Here is a 20298-nt window from a genome sequence, read left to right on the forward strand (position 1 = left end):
AAGAAATGTTAGCAGGGAACAAGCTAGGTGCGAATGACTCGCTCTGCCTCGCAATTTACTTACTGCGATGGCAAGAAAAGTCGCATCAGTCCATGATGCTAACTGTTGTGCTCTTTCGAGTTTTTTAATCCAACGGCGAGTCGGCATTTGTTAATTTAGAGTCTTCGAACGTCGGAAGCATAAGGTCGGGTAGCGTTGTCACTTGTAATTGGCGAGACGAAATAGAAACGTCCATTGGGGCCAGCGGGTCTGTATTTTGTTGCAGACCCTTCGCCATTAGACCAAGAGTGTCCGCATCTGATGTCGAGGGATGCTCCACGTTGTGTTGCGTATTGATGTGCGTAGCGGCGTCGAGATGGTCGTGTTCCACAATGTCTTTGAGCAACTTGTCTATTCGTCTTTTGTACAGGTGTAGTCGAGTTTACGGCGTTGTAGCCCGCTGCGAAGGAAGTCATCTTTGAAACCCGTGAGGTCTTTAGACCACGGCCACGGCCACGGCCAGAGACCTCTAAGAGGCATGTTGACAGTCGCTAAGCCGAGGCGTGGTCTACGTAGTCTTCAAAGAATACTTGCGAGTTGTTGCGTGACGGGGTGGGAGGCAAAGGTTTACGAATGTCGACTGTGCAACTTGTAAGGGCGGGAGCATGGCAAGAAGAAACGGCGAAGACTAGGATAACTTTATTGCGTACTTGCGCACGGTTGAGCAAACGCACCACGACCGAACGACATTGTGTCTCGAACAAACGAGGAATTTTTTTTTTTTTTTTTTGATTTCGGATTGTGTACTGTGGCTATGAGCAGCGTCAGACTTGGACAGACGGAGAGAGGACAGCAGGAAGGAGTGGGGGATTAGTATGCGTCCTGGGCCGACTTCAGGGGGAACTGTGCCGACATTCGCCTGGAAAGACTTCGGAAAACCCAGGGAAAACCTCAGAGAGCACAGCCGGTGGTAGGATTCGAACCCACCACCTCCCAGTCTTCAGCAAGACCTTGGCTACCGCCAACGAGCGGATGCCTTAGCCCATTCGGCTATGCCGCTGGTAAACGAAGAATGAATAACAAAAGGAAATTCACAACAAGGCATGCTCATAACGGAAGTAATAGTTGCTCGCGATTTCTTTATTTACGGCAGAAGGTGTTTTTTCACGGTAGACACACACACACACACACACACCTTCATCTCTCTCAATATTATATCGTTTTTCTTTTTTTTTTTTCAAACCGAGCCGTGCTGCATGTTTCATATATGCCGCCGTCTATTTCAACAGAGTACAATGCGTTCAAATAGAGAGAAAGGGTTATCCTAATAGCAATATAATAATCGATAACGGGAACTAGTGCAAATGTTTCGCGGTGCCGTGAAGTTCGTTGTGGACCGTGTTGAGGAGGTAATTTTTGACGCTGCTGTTGCAGTAGCCGCTGTCGTCCATCTCGATGTCCATGACTGCGATGCCGTAGAAATTTCTCTTCTTGATTAGCTCCGTCTGAAACGAATCAAGCAACCTAAATTTCAGGCGGAGTGTGTAAATTATCAAAGTCTACCTTGATGCAAAGAAACTGTTCTGAGACTGAAACACACAGACAGATGAACACAAGCCTTTATGTGGCGAAGAACATGAACAATTGAAACATGACAGTCGTCGACAAAGCAACGACGCACCTCTCGATTGGTGGTCCAGCGCGCTAACCACTACATTGCGCTTGGACCTGCTTTCTTTCTTTCTTTCATTATGGGAAATTTAAGGAGAGGTCAGCCTAGACAAGCGGACTTGCTACTCCTTTCCGACGACTTACCAAGGGGCGCCATTCAACTAACGGGACACGCTCGGTGTCCGCGTCGCGTCACGCTGCACCCCCTCGCTTGTTTCTTTATCGCAGCAACGATTCAATAGGGACTGTCGCACACAATCTGGATCTGCCCGCAATCCTTGTCTGCGCAATCCCTCTGAACACGCTGCGCCGTCTGCGAGAGCTTTACACAGTACCCATTGATGTTCCAAATGAAAAGAAAATATTGTTCCAGGATGTCTACATAAAAGAAATTCTCATTAATCCAAACGCTATTTCAGCGTTTGTCCACGTTGTTTTCTTCGTATGGGTCGCTGCCATCACCGCCATCTTGCCAACTGGGAACTGGCAGTGCGAGTAGCGAGAAGGTGAGGGTGAAAGGAAGCCACTGGGCGTCTGCGCCAACTCTCTTTGAAGTGTGTAATCATGTTCGCGAACGAGGGACAAGTGTCTGCGTTGTTGATCTCTGTCGCCGAGACTCGCTTTGTCCGCACCAGAGGGCGATCACAATCGCTGTCTAATCACGATTGCGCCCGATGTGGACCGTGCGTCAGTGCGTTTGGGGTATTAGAAAGATTAGAAGAGGCTTAGCAGATCGGAAGGTACTCGCGATAACGGTTCCGAAAGTGCAAGTAGGATACGCCAAGCGCCTGATTCCTCGGATGTGGCTGACATGTTGCTGATCTAGGATTCGACAGCCTCCTTTATAGTAGAGTTCCCGTGTAGCGCTTCCGACGTGCTAATGTGTGCTTCTATTTGATTCTGTGTTAGCGCCACGAAGCAACTGTTTCTATGAGCGGCGCACAGACGTGGACAAATAGAGAGAAGACTATAGGAAGTAGTGGGGGACAGGAGGTTGATGTGCATGCTGGGTCGACTTCAGGGGAAACTGTGCCGACATTCATCTGGAAAGTCTGCCGGAACACCCTGGGAAAACCTTAGACAGCACTTGCTAATCTTCCGCACGACCTAGGCTATCACCAACGGGAGGAGGTTTTTACCCCCTTGGCCATGCCGCTGATCGCTCAGTGTCTGCATGCGTACACGTCTGGCAACACGTTGTGTGCCGCGAATAAACGATGTGCTGCAGGGCATTCGCACAAGTATACGTAGAGTTCGCAGATGTGCCGCCGTTGCTGCGGGAGAGGCAGACGCGTTGGCCGAAAATAAGAAACGTAAGCGGCGTGTGGCCGATAATGCCAGGAACCGGCGTGCGACAAAGCGGCCAGCATCACACACGGCCAGATGTTCAGAAATGTGCACCAAAGACTACAGCGACTTTAACAAGAGCTGAACGCGTTTGAATGCGAAACCCGTGTTTCCGCGGCAAGACGCCTATGGCAACTTATGGTCGTGTTTGCCGCTGCGCCTCAGGCAAATCATGTACGGTCATGGCTAGCTCTCACTTGGCGTCGCCCGACGCGACATGGTGAGCGGGCGGCGGAAGTAGAAGCGGATTCCGCCTCCCAGTCAGAGCGCACGATTTTCATGTTCCCATCACAGTGGCATTCTGTCGCCCAAGCAGACGAAAAATCAGGAAGCGTGGCCTTTCTGTGTCACCTTATTGGTCGCCAGTATATCGTTCTCCGCAACTCTCGCGTACCTCGTGAAAGAAGTTTGGCATGGCAATTCTTTTGGCTCGACGTCTCTCCTCTCCCAACGCCGGAAATGCGCGTCTATTTCCGCCGCCCGCTCACGACGTCGCGTCGGGCGTCGCCAACTGACAGCTGGCCCTCACAGCGCAGGCACCTTCGTCTGCTGCAATACTGCCAAAGCCGTCAATACTGTCGCATTTCGTACGCGTTTGGCAGTGCGCCAAAGGGTACAGTGATTTTTTTCTCACTCTGTTACACACACACACACACATACAACGCAAGGACGAGGCAGTGGGATCAAGTAAACATGATGGAAAGGCGTCAAGAAGCAGATGCCAGCGTTGTGGTTATCGCACTGGAACGACAATCCATAGGTAAACTGCCTACCTTACAAGATGTCGGAGGTGGGCAGTAATACTGATACAAGTATTTTTATACAGAAACACAATACTTGCAGGAAATCAATAAGGTAAAGTGGGGCTACTTGAAGACGGGGGCAAGTTGAGGACAGTTTGTGTTTTCCGCGTGGCATTTTCTTAGCAATATTTTTTTCTCGTCTGTGACACCAGTGTGAGCACAGTCGTTGCCTGGACTTTGAAGTAACGTGATGACGTTCTGCACGGGGCTTTTTAGAAAGACGTGAGACGATGTTTTGCAGATGTGATCGAGGTAAGAGGGGTCATTTTTTTGTCCCATCTGTAACTTTCGCGAGCATTGACTTCTAATTTGCTCATTTCTGCTCCTCGGCTAATAAAATATGACCCCACCGTTATGATGCTCTGTCACTGCCCTGTGTTTCCATGTGCACTACTCGTGGCTGACCGTCACGGCGGACCCAAACAGAAAACAAAATTTAAACCCGGCATTCATTTTTTGATGTCCTCAACTTACACATATGGTGGGCTAAGTTGATGAAAATATGTAACCTGTCATTTTTGGCTCGTACGAAATAAATATCCGGTTTAGCACCACAGTAATTTGTGGATCCTTTCTCAAAGGTTTAGTGATTCAGTTAACGAATTATGGTACAATTTAGGGGATTATTCTGACTGCTATTAACAAAATAGTTCAACTGTCTTTAACATAGACCACCTTACCCTATTATACTAACAATGAGTAATACGTACTACGCTTCTGAGTGCTGTAATCCACCCTGGTAACAGTATTTCTGTATATTACACGTGTAATGCTTGCAATACATTGATACTTAACCCGCGGGTTATCGAGAAAGAAAAGGCAGAAATATACACAATTTTGTGTACTACTTATTCAGGCAGTCATACTCCTATCATGTGCAAGCGGCTGCATTTTGTTGGACGCCCACTTTTTGACTTCGGGACTGAGCTAAATCAAGACTCCGCCACTGTGAGAGCAAAGTGTCGAACGTGCTCGAAATTCATCAGCGCTTTTCCCATTTGCCAGCATTCTTGTAACACGCTATGAAGAATGCTGACAAATGAGAAGAGCGCTGATGAATTTCGAGCACGTTTGACACTTGGCTGTCACTGTGACGTGTGGCGGAGTCTTGATTTAGCTTAGTCCGGGTTACAAAAAACGGGACTTCAAAATTGTGCGACCGTCCATGATGCGGCTGTCTATAAGAGGAGGGCAGTCTCGGACAACAAAAGCCTTCAGTATGGGGCGACTCATCCCTATGGACAGTGACCTAGAGAACGAAGGACAGCATCAAGTAACCGCTGAAGGACATGAGGATGCTTTGTCCTGCCAACTCCGTCCGTGTCGCGTTTCTTCGTACTCTGTTTCTTCAATATGTTACACCAACAAGCCAAAAAATCAGCGTTATTGAACGGGGCGATATGAGGGAGGCACACTGCAGGGTTTGTCTGCGGCCAAACGCTTTTAGGACACAGAAAATTATGGATGAAGTATACCGGACATACTCCGTTGGTCGAACGAGATTATTATAATACTTCCAATAATTTATTTCTGTGTATTGTACAGATGCAAAACAACAACTTTATTGCGGTATGATGACTTGGGAGGCTCATCGCGCCGGGGGCGATACTCCACCCCATTGCTGGTGGTGATGCGGGGAATGAAATAGTGAGCCCCTTCACAATAAGGATCGAACTCCTTACAGTACAGATGCAAATACATTCAGGGAATGGGTATCATAATGTATTGAAGCAACTTCATTCGATCAACTCAGGGGAAAATGCTTGCAACCGAGGCTTACGTGTCTGAGTCCTCCCTAATTGCAGTTAGCCTCGGCCAATTCTCGTTGTTTATATCATAATATATAACGGAAATGCTCCAAAGTAGCACAGGAATAGTATTGCTATTACTTCCCACCCCTTTTACGTGTTTCGTCTGATGTAAGTTACAAAGACCGGGTCTAGTTAGTACACGTGCGGGCCTGACTCTGTCGGTAAATCCGTTGACCACCACTACGCGTGTAGACCACTCCACAAAACAATGAACGTCCCTTCCTGTGTTCGTCGATTATATGGACCCATCAAAGATACCAGCTCCACCTCGGAAAATAAAGGCCATGCGACAGCGGTGGGCCGGCCTGAGGTGTACTTCACCGTAACGTCATTTGTCTCAGTTCAGCCCGGAGTCTAGGGACCGTGGGGCACAGCTCTTGTGTTGCTTATGTCAGGTTGTAATGGATGAGGCAATTGAACATACAAGGTCAAACACAACACATCGCATATGTCTCGTGTTGCAACACATCAATTCATCCTTCACGCAAAAAGGGAAAGTACGCTCCCTACGCTATACGCTACCATAATTGGAGTAACTATGTCTAGCAGGAACGTATGACCCCAATCAGCTCTCCTGCGAGCCCTTTGGCTCCATATCGACATATTTCTAGAGTCATTGGAATTTTGCCATGACAGCGGGCAGTGGCCGCACCTACGGGGACGTCAGAGACTCAGCCCATCGGCTCGCACGACCTTTTCGTGACGCGTCAGCATGCTCTCCCACACCTTGTCTCCACGTATTCTCAGCAGCGGGACGCAAATGATTCTCCACGCCCACATTCCCAGTCTTGACGTCGCGCACACGTCTCCTTGCGCGGGAATTTCAGACAGTATGGATTCGAATGACGTTTAACAGCCATAAACTTAGAGCTTGCGTGGGCAAAAATGAAGCAGGGATCGAGCAAATCATGAAATATATAATCCGTGGAAACAGATATTTGGAGAGGGACTACCCCTTAATTTACTCAAGAAAACACAATAATAGGCTTGACAGGTGCACCGTCGTCGACAGGTACAACCGTCTAGATGGTCCTGAAAGCTATGTCACTACACATAGCATACACTGTATGTTAATGAGTCTGGTCTGGTTCACACAAAAGGGCGAGGTTACACGGGGTACATTGTATAGCATTGCATTGTTAAAGTACCAATACGGTCACGGAAATTGACTTTTATTTTATTTAGTCCATGAAAAGAGGGTACCTCTGAGATTCTATACGCGAAACAAGTCCTGTTCGCGAAAGTTCTGCGTTTCTACAGATTTTTGAAGATCTACTGAGCCTCCACAAGTTTCGATGATGCCAGGAGGAGGTGACGTAATCTGTTGCACACAAATTGCAGTGATGTCATGTTCTGGAGAGAGCGTTCGTCTCCTAGCAACGACGCGGTGTCTCCCTTCCGTGGGACCCCACCATCTCCCGGTTCTGCGGCGCAAAATGGCCAGCTCGTCGACGTTGGTGTGGCTCGGAAGCAGACCCGGAAGACGCGAAGGACAACAATGTTGACAGGTGGGTGAGAGCTGGGCGATTCATAGCATAGCGTGACGTCACAAATATCAAGAATAAAAATCAATTTTCTCCTTTCGCCTTATGTAGAGATAAAATATTATAAAGGAATGTAAAGTGAGACACGAAGATTTCATTGACATAACTTGGTATAGCATCATTGACATAACATCATTGGTATAATTCTGAAGACACAAGTTTTAGTCCGCAGTGGCACTTTAAGCAAGCCGTGCAAAGGATCCAAAGCGGCGATATGATCAACAATGATGCCACACTACTCCGCACGTGTACGGTACTGCAATATACCAAACGCGACGTACCTTGAATACTATGCTGTGGTTCCCTTCGAAGCCGATCCATTCCCCTTGGTTGTTAAATCCGTATTCACATTTAGTTGACGGATCGAATTTCGGATCCCAGTCTGCCCAGTGGGGACAAATCTACGAGACACATTCAGAGCAGCATGATTCCGGTGATGGCTTGACCGACACCCCATAGCATGTTCCTATATGCTACTCATTTGCATGATGCGTTCGAAGTTGATGTTTGAAAAGCGGCTGCTTACCTCACTCAGGGCTATGAAGCTTGTGCTTCCCGTGACGAGCTCGCCTATGTCGGTTTTGGAAGCGTCGGCGAGGGTGTATTTCTTCCCGAGCGTGGACACCGTGGGAAGTAGCTTGAGTGCAATTTTAGCGTCAAGCTGAAGGAGCTCGTTGATCACATGTACCTGGATTTGGATAAACACATAGCTATAGTTGCTATTGTGGTTCACCGTTCCTTTTATCCGAATTACTTCCTCATAACATTACCGTCGTTTAGGTCATATTAACATTGTTTTCCTTTCCCTGCTATATTCTATGTTTAAGAGCGCCAGCTTGAGACAGCTTGAGAACCCCGGAGTTATATGTCAATGCATCAGTGGCGTTACCGTTTGCGACAGGCTGACTATCCTATATATACTGTCACTGCGGTGATCTGGAGGACATCCGTCTTCATTGCCCGCACTATCAAGCTTCCTGATCCACACTTTCAGTGTCTCTAACCAGCTGTATTCTTGCCCTCTTGCTACGTCAAAAATTGCTTGGTTCAGGGCCAGGTCCAGTCCATTAACACTCTGTCCTAAAGGTACTTCTGAAGCTTTTAGACCCTTGATTCTGCTTCAGACGCCATGGAGATACCAGGTCCTGTTGAGGCCCACGCTTTGCGGCCGGAAAGCGCAAGGCCGGGTGGAAAGCTCTGCTGATTTTCAACTGCGAGATGCGAGATGGCGTCAACGCTTCACCCCTAAACCTCTTTGGACACTGCGAAGACGTGTGTGCGGTGCAGTTTGATTGTGGACCCATCGTTGTGGCCCCCTACTTTGCCCACACCGCAACAGTTCCGCGTATTATAACATACCTCGCCTACGCCTTAGCAGTTCATATGCCGTCGCCGATAGTGCTGTTGGGGGACTTTAACGTCGACGTAAAGACCGTGATATTCATTCCGGTCTACAAGAAGCGATGTCGGAACTGGCCACCAAACAGCCCGGAGAAAGACCTGCATTGATTTGGCCTTCCAAAACCGAGACCTCGTCAAGAGTATCGACCACATCACCATTCACTTCACAGATCACAAGGCATCACACGCCACTCTACAGTACAACAACAACTTTATTTTGGGATGGTGAATGTGGAGTTTCATCGCCAGGGGCGATACACTACCCCAGTGGTGGTGGTAATGTGGAGAATGAAATAATGAGCCCCTTCACAATAAGGATCGAACACCGGTGGTGTCTAAAAAGGTCAAAAGAGCTTTGACGGTAGAGCGTTGGTGGGCTGGATTTGGCCAGGGACCAAGCAATTTTATTTATTTATTTATGATGATACCTCAAGGGCCCAGTGGGCGTTACATGAGGGAGGAAACACTATGTATATACAAGTGAAAGATAAATGAAAGATACATGTCGGCGAATTGAAACAGTGTGTAGTAGTAGTAACACAGCAACACATGCGCGGTAATAATAATAACATCAACAATGGTAAGATAAAAAAGAAAAACAATGTTACAAACACAAGTAATTGGCGAGTGCGTTCTTGAACTGTTCATAGTTAGTGATAGTGACGTTTTGATAGAGAAATAGTCTGTAATTTGTTTTGCAAAACCGTAACCGTCTTGCGACATTTTTTTTTATTCCATTGGAAATGCTATTGATGATGCCGTTACATTTCCTTTGTGGGATCCTGTCCAGCAACGTCCAGGGGTCCTGCGGACCTCCAGTCCCGCTCGGACGACACGCTAGTGCAAAATGTCCCGGTTGTTGCGGTTGCCCCTCCCAGGGTAACAGGACCACCATGGTTACTAGGGTTGTCAATCGGGATATCCAGGGATCCCGACCGATTTTTAACTTCCCGAAGTCCCGGGATTTCTTCCGGAAAATCCCAGGATTTCGTGAGAACAAATATGACAGGAAAATCAAACACCCCTAGTCCATCAGGCACAGAATCACTCCTTCGTAAAGAAATGGCACTTTTTATAGCTGGAGGTGGCAGAGGAACGCTGCCTACATGTGCGTACAGATACTTGCTGTCTGTCGTTTCTCCTAGCGCAGAAGCTGAATGGACCTTCAGCTCGACAGCCGGTATTTGCACAAAAGTTCGCTCCGAACAGGGGGACACCACCCTCGACGCTCTGTGCACTCTCAGGTCGTGGTTTAAGTGGACCGAAAAGTGAAAAATAACCCCCATATTTTTGCCCACTGTCGTGCACAACATCGTTGTTTGATAAGATGCAGAAAGCATTACTTCTCAATTCGGCATAATTTTTACGTATAAATATTTTGAAGATTGCCGGAACATCGACGGTGCTGCCAGCGAACGGTGAAAAAGAGCAACTTGGGTTTCAGGTCCAGGGCTCCCAGGGATTGGTCAACCCTTACCACGTGAGAGTTAATTTTGTAGAAAACAAAGCTGACGCACATTATCTTACAGCTAAACGCCATTTTAAAACTGACGCTCACTTCCATAGCTTTTACGTTAATAAAGCATTCAGCTACTTCGCCGCTACGAGCTACGATCCGCCGCGCCATCTGCAAGGCCGTCTGTGTTACCGCGTTTATTGTTTGCTTCGTGGGTGGTCGTGTTGTCCTGTTGGTCGCGCTAAGAGAAGTGAATGACATGTTCGTGGTTGTTGTGGTCAATTATTCGAGAGACCTACATATGCCTGGTGTAGTTTTCGAAACAAGGGAAAGGGTGCAGGCTAGCTGGTATAGATCCATGAAGAAGACCGAGAGACACGGGCACAGAAGACGACACACGTAGGTTCTCTCGTAGTTTTGGTGTTCGGGAATGCAAAAATCATGTTCGTTCACCATCGGCGGCGGGCGTTTTCTACCACAAGATTCAACAGGAGAGTGCGCGAAAGCGGATGTGGTTCGAAACTCTCGGTTATTAGATGTGGCAGTCGTGTCGTGTGTGCTGTTCTCATTTTGCTGCCGATGACTACGAAGATGCCGTAGAAGGCGAATTGCGAAGACGTCCGAAGCACACTGATGCTCAGTACCCAGTGATTTTGCTTCACCGAGGTGACGAGTTCAACACAACGCCTATAGGTATGTACAGGCGTCACACATGTATAAATTATAATATAGCGACGACGTATTCCATTTCACTTATGTTATCCTACTTGTCCCGTACTCAACATTGTCAACATCAACAAATTTAATTTTAGGGGCCTTCCAGTGTTGAAGTGGCGCAAGACTGCTTCGTGTGTGTGTGATCCAGGCACTCAAGTTGACATGACAGAAATAGCTGAAAGCAGGTATGCAAAGTCCACAGATGGAAGCACTAGATTTGCTACGTGTTGCAGACATTGTGACATTTTTTTTAGTCTTTGGACAGGTGCAGAACATTAGTATGACGTCAATAAGGGGAGAAGAAACCGATCAGAACTACTAGCTTGTTTGAAGGGTACAAGAATACTTCCTGTTGATATGTAGTTATGACTTTGACTAAGGGACGCTAATTAATTTTCTAGAGATGCATCCTCTACACTTGAATGCCCAGTGAAACAGCAAACGTTCGTTGTCTTTGAAGCCCCACTACTGGAATTGTTCAATGTGTGTCAGAGCTGCAGTGAGCCATGCAAGGTTACCACATCATATTGGTCCTAAATTCGCAGAGTTCCCCTATCTAGGATACAACTGTCATTTCTCTTTATTGCTTTTCCGATCCTACCTTCTGAGAGATTATGTGGTTGACCATACACTGCATGGCGCTGCCTTTCTCTATACTCATGCTTTCGGTTTCTTGTTCTGTTGAATAAATCTTCACTTGAGTTTGCAGCCATCACGCTGTCTACTGTGTTTGCCCCTCTATCAATATTGATGTGCTGTAACGGTATAGCACATCAACATGCCAACAACCTACAAAACACCCTTGCCTAGTCTTACTTTTGGATGGAAACTACACGATGTGGTAACATCCACATATAGAAAGTTTTAGTCGACGGAGATTTGCTGTTTTTGTACAACCTTCATTGTACATTTCTTTTGCCTCACTTAGCATACCTGAAGAAATGTTCTGATCTTCATCAAGATGACAGGTCATTGTTCGATCTGCAGGATTATTGTTCCTGTAATCTTTTCACCAACAGAAAATACAAAAGTGAACAAATGGTAAAATATAACTAGCTTGTTAAATTCAAAAGGGAAAGACAAAACTGTCTATACTTCTCTTGTTTATTTTGTTGCAGGTTTTACAACTCTATCAAGTACGTCAAAACATCAGAGGGCAGGAAGTCCTACTCTGTTTCCTAAATCCCTGGACAATAAAAAAGAAAGATATTGTTTGAGTTGTGACAAAATGTTGCTTCTGTTCTTATATTATATTTCAATTAAATGTTACGATGCATTTGTAATGTACACTGAAGCCAGTTTCAATTTGCAGGGCTGTCAAAAGTACTTTACAAAAGTACATCTCAATTACAGTAACAGAGAACTTATGCAATAAATTATTTAGCCATTTTGGAGTACTATGCACACCAATGGTGCATGGTTAACTTTGAACCCAAATCAAGGGTTAATAATACTTGAAGTCAGCCCTCAAGTCCTTCATTACAAATGTTAGTTGGCGATGTGATAATGAATCAGTTACAAGTACTCCGTTTAGCAAAACAGAGTTAATTAAGTGTTAAATCCCAATCTTGGTTCAATTATTAGTTGACATTTGGAAACGTGGTCACTAAAAAAGATACTAAAAGGTTATGAACACAGTTCAGCTGAATGACACTGATGAAAATTATCTTGCTTACTCCTCACATATACAATTGAGACATGAGCATAACCTACAAATACATCTATGCCAACATGTGATTTGACCCTCCAGGAACAAACTAGTAATTATAATATGCTGTGACAGCAAATAAAAAGCAATGAGAAAAACTTGCAGCAAACAAGAAATGAAAATATGCTGACAACATTTCTACAGGTCAGCGCACTGATGGGAAGGCATCCCTAATAGCATGCATGACGCAGATCGAGATCCACTGGAGTACTTTCTATTGTATTTTCTCGGAGCACCCCATATCCTTCTTGTGGATGGCCGACAAGTGGTATAACGGAATTTCCTGCAGAAATAAGGGTTTTCCGTCCAGTTTGCCGTTCAAGTAGCGCGTAAAGACCACACGGCGCTGCCGTGTATGTTTCCATGCTCTTCGGTTTCTCGGATGTATGTAAAAGACACTTGCAGTACTTCGGTGTCAAGGCACAGTATTTCGAAATATTCGTTAGTTCTGATGCAATCGTCTGTCTGCTTTTCACACGCATTCTCTACCTCTCGGCAGCAGAAACCGTAGTATTCATTCGTAGTATCCGTCGGTCTGCATTTCACACATGAGCACCTGCACGACGAAAAAACAGCGCTTGTTTCGGCTTACACAAGTGTTTCTCCCTGATACATGGAAATTTCACAAAGCAGTCCATGTTCACGGCACGGTGAGCTACTGCTGAGGACGAATGTGACTCCGATTGATCTCTGGACGAGGAATCTTCTGCTGCGAAGAACACACTTTCCAGCACGCTAACGCACGAACAACAGTTCTGTGTGAGCGACAGTTCTCGAATGCGGAATTCCAGCGCACTCATGTTCAAGAGGCTCGACATTCTCGACGTAGAAAGTGGTCACAAATGCCCACTGCCATTTTCGTTTTCGCCGGATTAGCGCCCGGATGTGCGCTTATTACATGCGTCCTCGACAGATGGCGCGGGGTCACGCAATTGTTGACAGACTGCATGGTTTCCTACTAGGTCCCTGGACATGGAAAATTCGATTACAGAAAAACTACAGCGACTTCAGCGGAGTTCTTTGATATTCGAACTTTTGAAGGTTCAAGCTTTTCGCTGAACATAAAGTTTCGATAGGTTTATATTCACTTTTCGGTCCCTTAAATCAGTATACAATGTGATAAGCGCGCAACGACGGTGTTGTTAACCGTTTAGTATGTCGTTTCTTTCGATTCGTTCTCTTTTTTCCTTCTTTTTTCTTTTTTGCTGTTCTTCTTTCAAGTGGAATGTTAGACCGTTTGCGGAAATTATAAAGTTATATTTCCCGTTATTTCAAGTGTAGCGGGGCTCGCCTTCTTTTCGCGTGCAACAGTGAACTAAGATGAATAAAAAAGAAGTGGCACTATGACAGCAAAAAAATAAAAATAATAAAGTGTAACCATTTCGCGTTTATTACTAATGCGGTTACAATGCGAATTTTCGAGTGGTTTCTTTCAGGAAAAGGTAGAATTGACAAAGCACACATGAACTGCGCACAACACGCCGATATAGTCACTTGAAAGAAATCAACTGCATCGAGAGAGATTTGAAAGCTCTGAACAAACTGGACGTCGTGATGCCGAGTCTTCGATTCCACCCCGCTCGCGAGCCCAATGAAGTTTCTTCCGCACGATAATCGTTGACGATGGAGCTGCTGAGTCTATGTCAGCAGCAGAAGATGACGAAATGAAACACGGTACATGCAGTGCTTTCGCCACCGCAAAGGACGACTCCTGAATCTACAGTGCCGCAGTCGGACTCCACCGTGAGGAACTCATGTCATGGATGACGGAGCTGCGCTCCGCTGTGCTTGTCCTTCGGAACTTGTTCTTGACGGAGCTATGCTTGTCAGTCTATTAAATTGTTGAAAGTTGCGCTAGTGGTTCTGCTCTTCGTTTTTCTGTCCCAGCCTCAAAGAGCGCTCATAATGATTCATTGTACCAACCTGCCCAGTCGTCTACTCTTTTCAAGCTAGTCTCGTTACTGGCCTGGTAACACCTTGGCGCCTGATGAGCGTCGCTGCCGCAGTCACAAGCGCCCCCGCGACTAAACGTACCGGTCTCTAACTTTTAATGATTGGATTCGGTTCGATCGGAAGTCGGTCCGAGTCCCCATGACCTCACCGCCTATCAGTATCAGGCCGGCGTGGGAATCTCGGACGAAGCTGTGACCTGCTTATCGCCTTGGTCGGAGACGCCGCTTGCTGGCTTCACGCTGCAACTGAGGTTTGCATCCTTTCAGGACTTCGCTACAAAACCACCACAAAGGTAGTTGCATATCTGTAACCTTTCAGCTGTCAAGAACATGTGCACGAAATATCTCTCTCCAAAACTGCGATTTTATTCAAAGAAATTTATTATGAAGCGGGCGTGCCGGCTTTGTAAAGCGAGAGGTCAATGAAAACAACACTGGGACATCGCCTGGCATTTCCCGGCGACATTTACCGGCACTGCTTCTTTTGTCCTGCTCGTGTTTTGAAAGAAAACCTTTTTCTAAAGCTTATTGGTTTCTATCCCGTCGGAATCGACATCATAATGGGCAGTCCAATTTCAATATGTTGCAGGAGCGGTTGCGGAAAGGTATCTACACGAAGGGAACGATGTGTCCGCTTTATTTTGGTGACGGCACGGTATCGACGACATGGTATCCAGACGAACCGCCGCAGTAAGCAGTTCTGGTTTCTGCTCTCCGCAATTCGGCTTTGGTTTGCTGCAGTCACTATTTACCAATTAATTACTCGCACAAAATGAACGCAAAGGCTGTATTCGGTACCCAGGGGGTGGTTCGTGCTCGGTATGAGGTTCACCTAATTTTTTTTAAATTTTTCCGAAGTCTCCCTTTAAGAACGAACTTCTTTCGCCGGATTAAGAACACCATGCCCCGGAAGAACTGCGTAACCGAACTCAACATCCTTTTGAGAGGTTTGCAGGATTCGTTCGGGCCCTACAGGAGCTATACACCAGTGCTGAGCCTGCTGATGCAGAAGTGGACCGGGGAAGCACGGGCTATCCGTCAGTGCCGCCCTTGCTTTCGGCCCTGTCTTCGAGCCCATCGCTTCGATAGCCTTCAGGTTATTCTGCAAGAGACTCGTACTTTCAAGCCTACCTTCTAGCAGGGCTCAAGTATTGGCGTTAAAACCGCACGGCAGCACCGGCCTGCAGAAGTACTGGACGGGCACCGCCGTACTCCTTACAGTGCGGAGTCATCCCGCCGAGCACTTGAACCATGTCAGTCCATATCAGTCAAGAACTCCCTGGGCAATGCTACTGTGTTTTCAAAGCTCGACGTTAGCAAGGGGGTTCTTGCAGATCCAAATGGCCGCGCAGGATGTCGCGAAGACAATCTTTACCTGTCATATGGGTTGGTTCGAGTTGTACGGATGCCTTTCAATCTGTCCAACCCACCGGCCAATGTCCCGCGGTTGATGTACACCGCATTTGGAGATGTATGATCTCGAAACAACGTAAATTAATCGCGTTATAGCTTTCCATAAATTTTCAGGAACACTTGTATCACCTGTCAGTTGTACTTGCAAGAATTTCCACAACGCCCAGCTGGCATCACCTAGGATCAGCCTTCTCGTGTCGTGGTGGACGGAAGTTCCATCAGGCCTAGCGACGACAAACTGAAGGCGATCATGGAGTTTCCGGTTCCCGGTAACGTCAAAGCCTTGCAGCGTTTCTGAGGTATGGTTCAGGTTGTGGTTATGGTTCTGGTTCAATAGTGCTGAGCTAGCGCAGCCACTTAGCTAGTAGTCGCGCAGCTACACGCGGTGGCATTTGGGAGAACAGGAACGGTCCTTTCGAGCTTTTTTCCATGCGATCGCTGATTGGAGCAGGCAACATCTGCCATTTGTTGTGCAAATATAGATGCAAGTGATTATGGCGTTCGCGCAGTTCACTTGCAGGAACATGACGCTCTCCCGGAGGTTTTCGCAAGTCGCACGCTCAATCCAGCAGAACGTAATTATTGCTTGCGTCAAGCAGCTGTGCCGGGCGATCATCTTCGCTTTCAAGAAGTTTGATCTCTACCTAGACGGCAGTGAGATCACCGTCCAGACAGGCTACTGGCTTTTTTTTTTTACTCCAAACTTGCAGCGGCCCCACAACTCATCTGGAAGTCTTGCCAGTTGCCAGGTGAACCCTGAAGATATCAGGCCCGGCTCTACCAACTTAGTGACAGACGTGCTGTGACACGCCTCTACCGGAAGGGGGAGAGAAGAAGGCACCGAGGAGCCTTCGGAGCCTACTCAGCTCCTGGCAGCAGCAAAAATGGCACAGGGCGAGTGGCTTCGTCCTGGGGCATGACGGTGAGGAGAAAGCAGGCTTGTACAAGATACTTACATAAAGTATTTAAGTGCCGTTACTGAGTAGCGTACAAAAAATTTAACTGAGTAGAATACTAAATACCCAATCTTGAAATGTATTTAAGGTAGAATATTAAATATTCTTCAATGTATTTCGTGACTCTACCTTAAATACATTTCAAGATTGGGTATTTAGTTTGGAATTTGCTCTAAAAAATACGAAGAGCCTGAAGTTGAAAATGGCATTACCAAAAAACGTTACTAGCTCTCGGGAACAGCTGCATTTCAAAATTACTATCAGATAGCCCCGCCCGGTTGTTTTAAGCACATTACCCCAGTAACGAACAGGCGCTCTTACAGATGCGAATGAACGCACAACAAAAATGACAGAATTTACTGTCGTTTATATTGTTTGTGCTTCTTCCAAACAAACGAACAACTACTGCCGTTTTTTCTCCTTAGTGTTGCTCTAACTTCATAGAGAGTTAATATTTTACGTGCCCCTTCTCGCTACGGGTTTTCTATCCTCCTGATAGGGTCTGCATCATTTACCCACATACCCTTCAGGGCAACACATCGCCTCATACATGCTCCCAGACCCGAGGTGTTGCACGCTACCCTCTTCCCAAGAGGGCCATGGACATCCCGAATATTTCAGACGTTAAAGCATATCGACAGCACAAAGCGCATTGCCGGGACCTCCGTGTCACGCAGAAGAGTATCTTCAAAGGAATTTGGAAAATGAGTAGAAGTTATTGAAAAAATATCACTAAAGCTAGATTACTAAACACTGACCTTTGAAAGCTTATGCCCGATACCAAGTTGCTCGCAAAAGTACACGATAAGATACGTAACTTAAATACTCTACTGAAGTTACTGTACAAGTCTGGGACAAAGCAGATCCTAGACGCTCAAAGAGTGTCTCAATGGCTCGCAGTGCAAGTCTCGACGTCGAGACTTGCTCAGCTAACCTTTGAGACACTCGCTCGGACACCGGAACGCCTGACGCACGGCACTACTCTTAGCTACTTGGCGAGGATGGCGTCCTGTTCAGAAACATATCTCATGCCACGTAAATTGCGTTTCGCGCGCTATTTTCTTGACTCGGCCCTGGCAGGTTACACCACCGCCAGGAACACTTAGTTAAAAGTTATGTCGTGTTGCGACATGGCCAGAAATAGGGCTGGACGTAACGAGGTATGTACGGACTTGTCCAATACACTCTTAACTCCGTACCCTTTAGTAAAGGGTAAAAAATCGCAATATTTTACCATCTATTTCAGAAGCTACCAGGTACCCTCTGAGCGACCCCTTTTATAAAAGTTACAAGGAAACCCACTAATTAGAGGTTACGGCCTTCAATCCAGCACCTGCCCGTAAAGGTTACGCCAACGTGCGGCTTTTTATACAGGATGTTCATTTTTATTCGCAACAGAGTAGCGCTCATTTGGCAGGTGGGTTATGTGAATTTTTGCTAATTAGTCGATCCGTAATTACAAACACATGCGTCAGGAAATGTCGGAAATGTTTGTAACTACGGATGGGTTAATTTGCGAAAATTAACATAACCCACCTGTCAAATGAGCGCTGGTGTGATGCGAATAAAAACAAACACCCTGTGCGTGGGATATCGACAGACATTTACAGAACACACCAAGGTACCAAAATGAACCAGCAGAAAAGGAGACCTTGAACATATGTATATTACAAAAACAGAAGTCTGTCGAGAGGTGACACATTGTGCACAAGTGCGATTCTGATGTGAGGAGAAACCATGGTCGCTTTACCATGTATGTGGAAAAAAGAACTATCTTCTAAGTGAGAAGCAATGCATAAAAGTGCGAGGAAGCTAGCGAGTCAAAACAACTGACCTATGTTTGCTAAGCTGAACACACCCAACGAAATGGAGAATTGCAGCAGAAAAAAATTTATTCCACATTCGTGTTGCAGAGGCGAGCGCAAATGGCAATACAGTATTACATAAAACGCACACAACCTTGAGGAATATGAGTGTACAGTAACGCAGGAGACACTACATTACTGCGTTATCAGCGTTGGAGGCGCTCTGGGACGAGTTTGTGAGGTACTGCATTGCGCTGGTGACGGTATGTGAACCTGCATGTGGGATCCTGGGAACAAAAGTTTGGGCAATGAGAGTAACATTTACGGAACCATTCAAATCCGTACAAAGCACAAGGTACAAATCAGCATAAATGCAGGAAGGCGTTCACTCCGCGATTGAGTCTTAGAATATCGTAAGAATACAACAAGTAGGAAGCTGCGAATTATATATCTCGATGCATATATCCGCAGCTCGCAAAATGCACGCCGGTGTATTGACTTGGCGACCAAGTAAGAGCAGAAAAGTAGCAAGCGTAAGTGGCGTTCATATGCAGGACCGCAAAACGCTTGCCATAATCACAACAAACATGCGCTAAGAGCTCTTGCTATCAAAATAACGCACGTACCTAGCACAAAATGTACACTTACCCAGTGTATGAAGTGTGTGAATTAGGGCTGCGGTGGTGACGTTCGTTTTCGGTTATATATTATTTGCAATCTTCGCACTCACTACACTTTCCCCTCAGAACACCAAAAATATACTTGTTTGCTAGCGACATCTAGCTTTTCCGGTGTTCCTGACGATACTATGATAAACGTGAGGAAAACCACTGATTAAAACAGATTACACTTGTTAACGGACGGACGACGAGCGTTAAGCGTTTCAAGGAAACCGCTCTCAGTGTGGATAGACCTAGACCAGGCTCGGCTACGCAGCGAAATCGGAAATCTTGGTGGTTGCGGCATTGACAATTGTTTTCCACCCTTTAGAAAGAAACATACTATCTGTATTTCAGACTGCGAACTTATAATCTGTGTTCATACAGCATTGATAACATGTAGTTGACGTATAGGTGACGCTGAAACAGATAAAAAATAACAGCGTAGATTCGCAACTGTCGTCTCGAATGGGAGGCTGAAACGCGGCATTATGCTGAAAAACAAAAGGAAAACAAACGATAAGAAACTAACAAAGAGATTATCGTTGGAGATTTCGCTTAGAAGTTACAGTGTCGGAGTAGAGGGTACATTTATAAGTTACAACAAGATGTTTTTGTTTTTTCCGAGATGTAACTTCTATTCGTGTTGTAAAGACATGACTTTGGTCGCTTTTAACCTCTAAATATACGTTACAGTGGTGTAACCTATAAGAAATCTCGAAATCTACGTCGATACAGAAGTTACATGTTTCTAAAAGTTACAATAAAAGGTACGGGTTTAAGAGTGTATGCCAGACAGCAAAACCTCGTGGAGGATTACCCCATGAGCGCTTACCGCCTGTTCAAACTAGGTAATAGGCTCAGGCAAATAGTTGCTTGTAATCATGTGATGTGAAGGGACCCTTTCCCTGTAATCCTAGAGGTGAGAGTCCTGAGCTGCTCTCCCTCTCAAGACACTGACATCCCAAAGGATGTGGGAACGACAACCATAGACACCTTTTGCCGTTTCGGGATTTCCGCTGTACTCATCACTGACAACGCAAGCTGCTTTACGAGTAGGTACGAGGGGTGTTCAA

The 20298-nt window shown here is 46.2% G+C and overlaps 1 protein-coding gene across 1 annotated transcript in view; it reads right to left on the bottom strand.

Moving 5' to 3' along the window:
* Positions 1-1005: 1005 nt before the first annotated feature.
* Positions 1006-20298, bottom strand: part of LOC135383744 (uncharacterized) — a 99151-nt gene continuing 79858 nt past the window's right edge. The window contains exons 12-14 of the mRNA XM_064613084.1: positions 7682-7843; positions 7437-7556; positions 1006-1484 (exon numbers count right to left, since the gene is read on the bottom strand). Of these exons, the coding sequence (XP_064469154.1) occupies positions 1335-1484; positions 7437-7556; positions 7682-7843 (432 nt within the window). The 3' untranslated portion in view covers positions 1006-1334. The remainder of the gene's footprint in view (positions 1485-7436; positions 7557-7681; positions 7844-20298) is intronic.

This window comes from Ornithodoros turicata, chromosome 2 (genome assembly GCF_037126465.1).
Source record: "Ornithodoros turicata isolate Travis chromosome 2, ASM3712646v1, whole genome shotgun sequence".
NCBI classification, from domain to species: Eukaryota; Metazoa; Arthropoda; class Arachnida; order Ixodida; family Argasidae; genus Ornithodoros; species Ornithodoros turicata.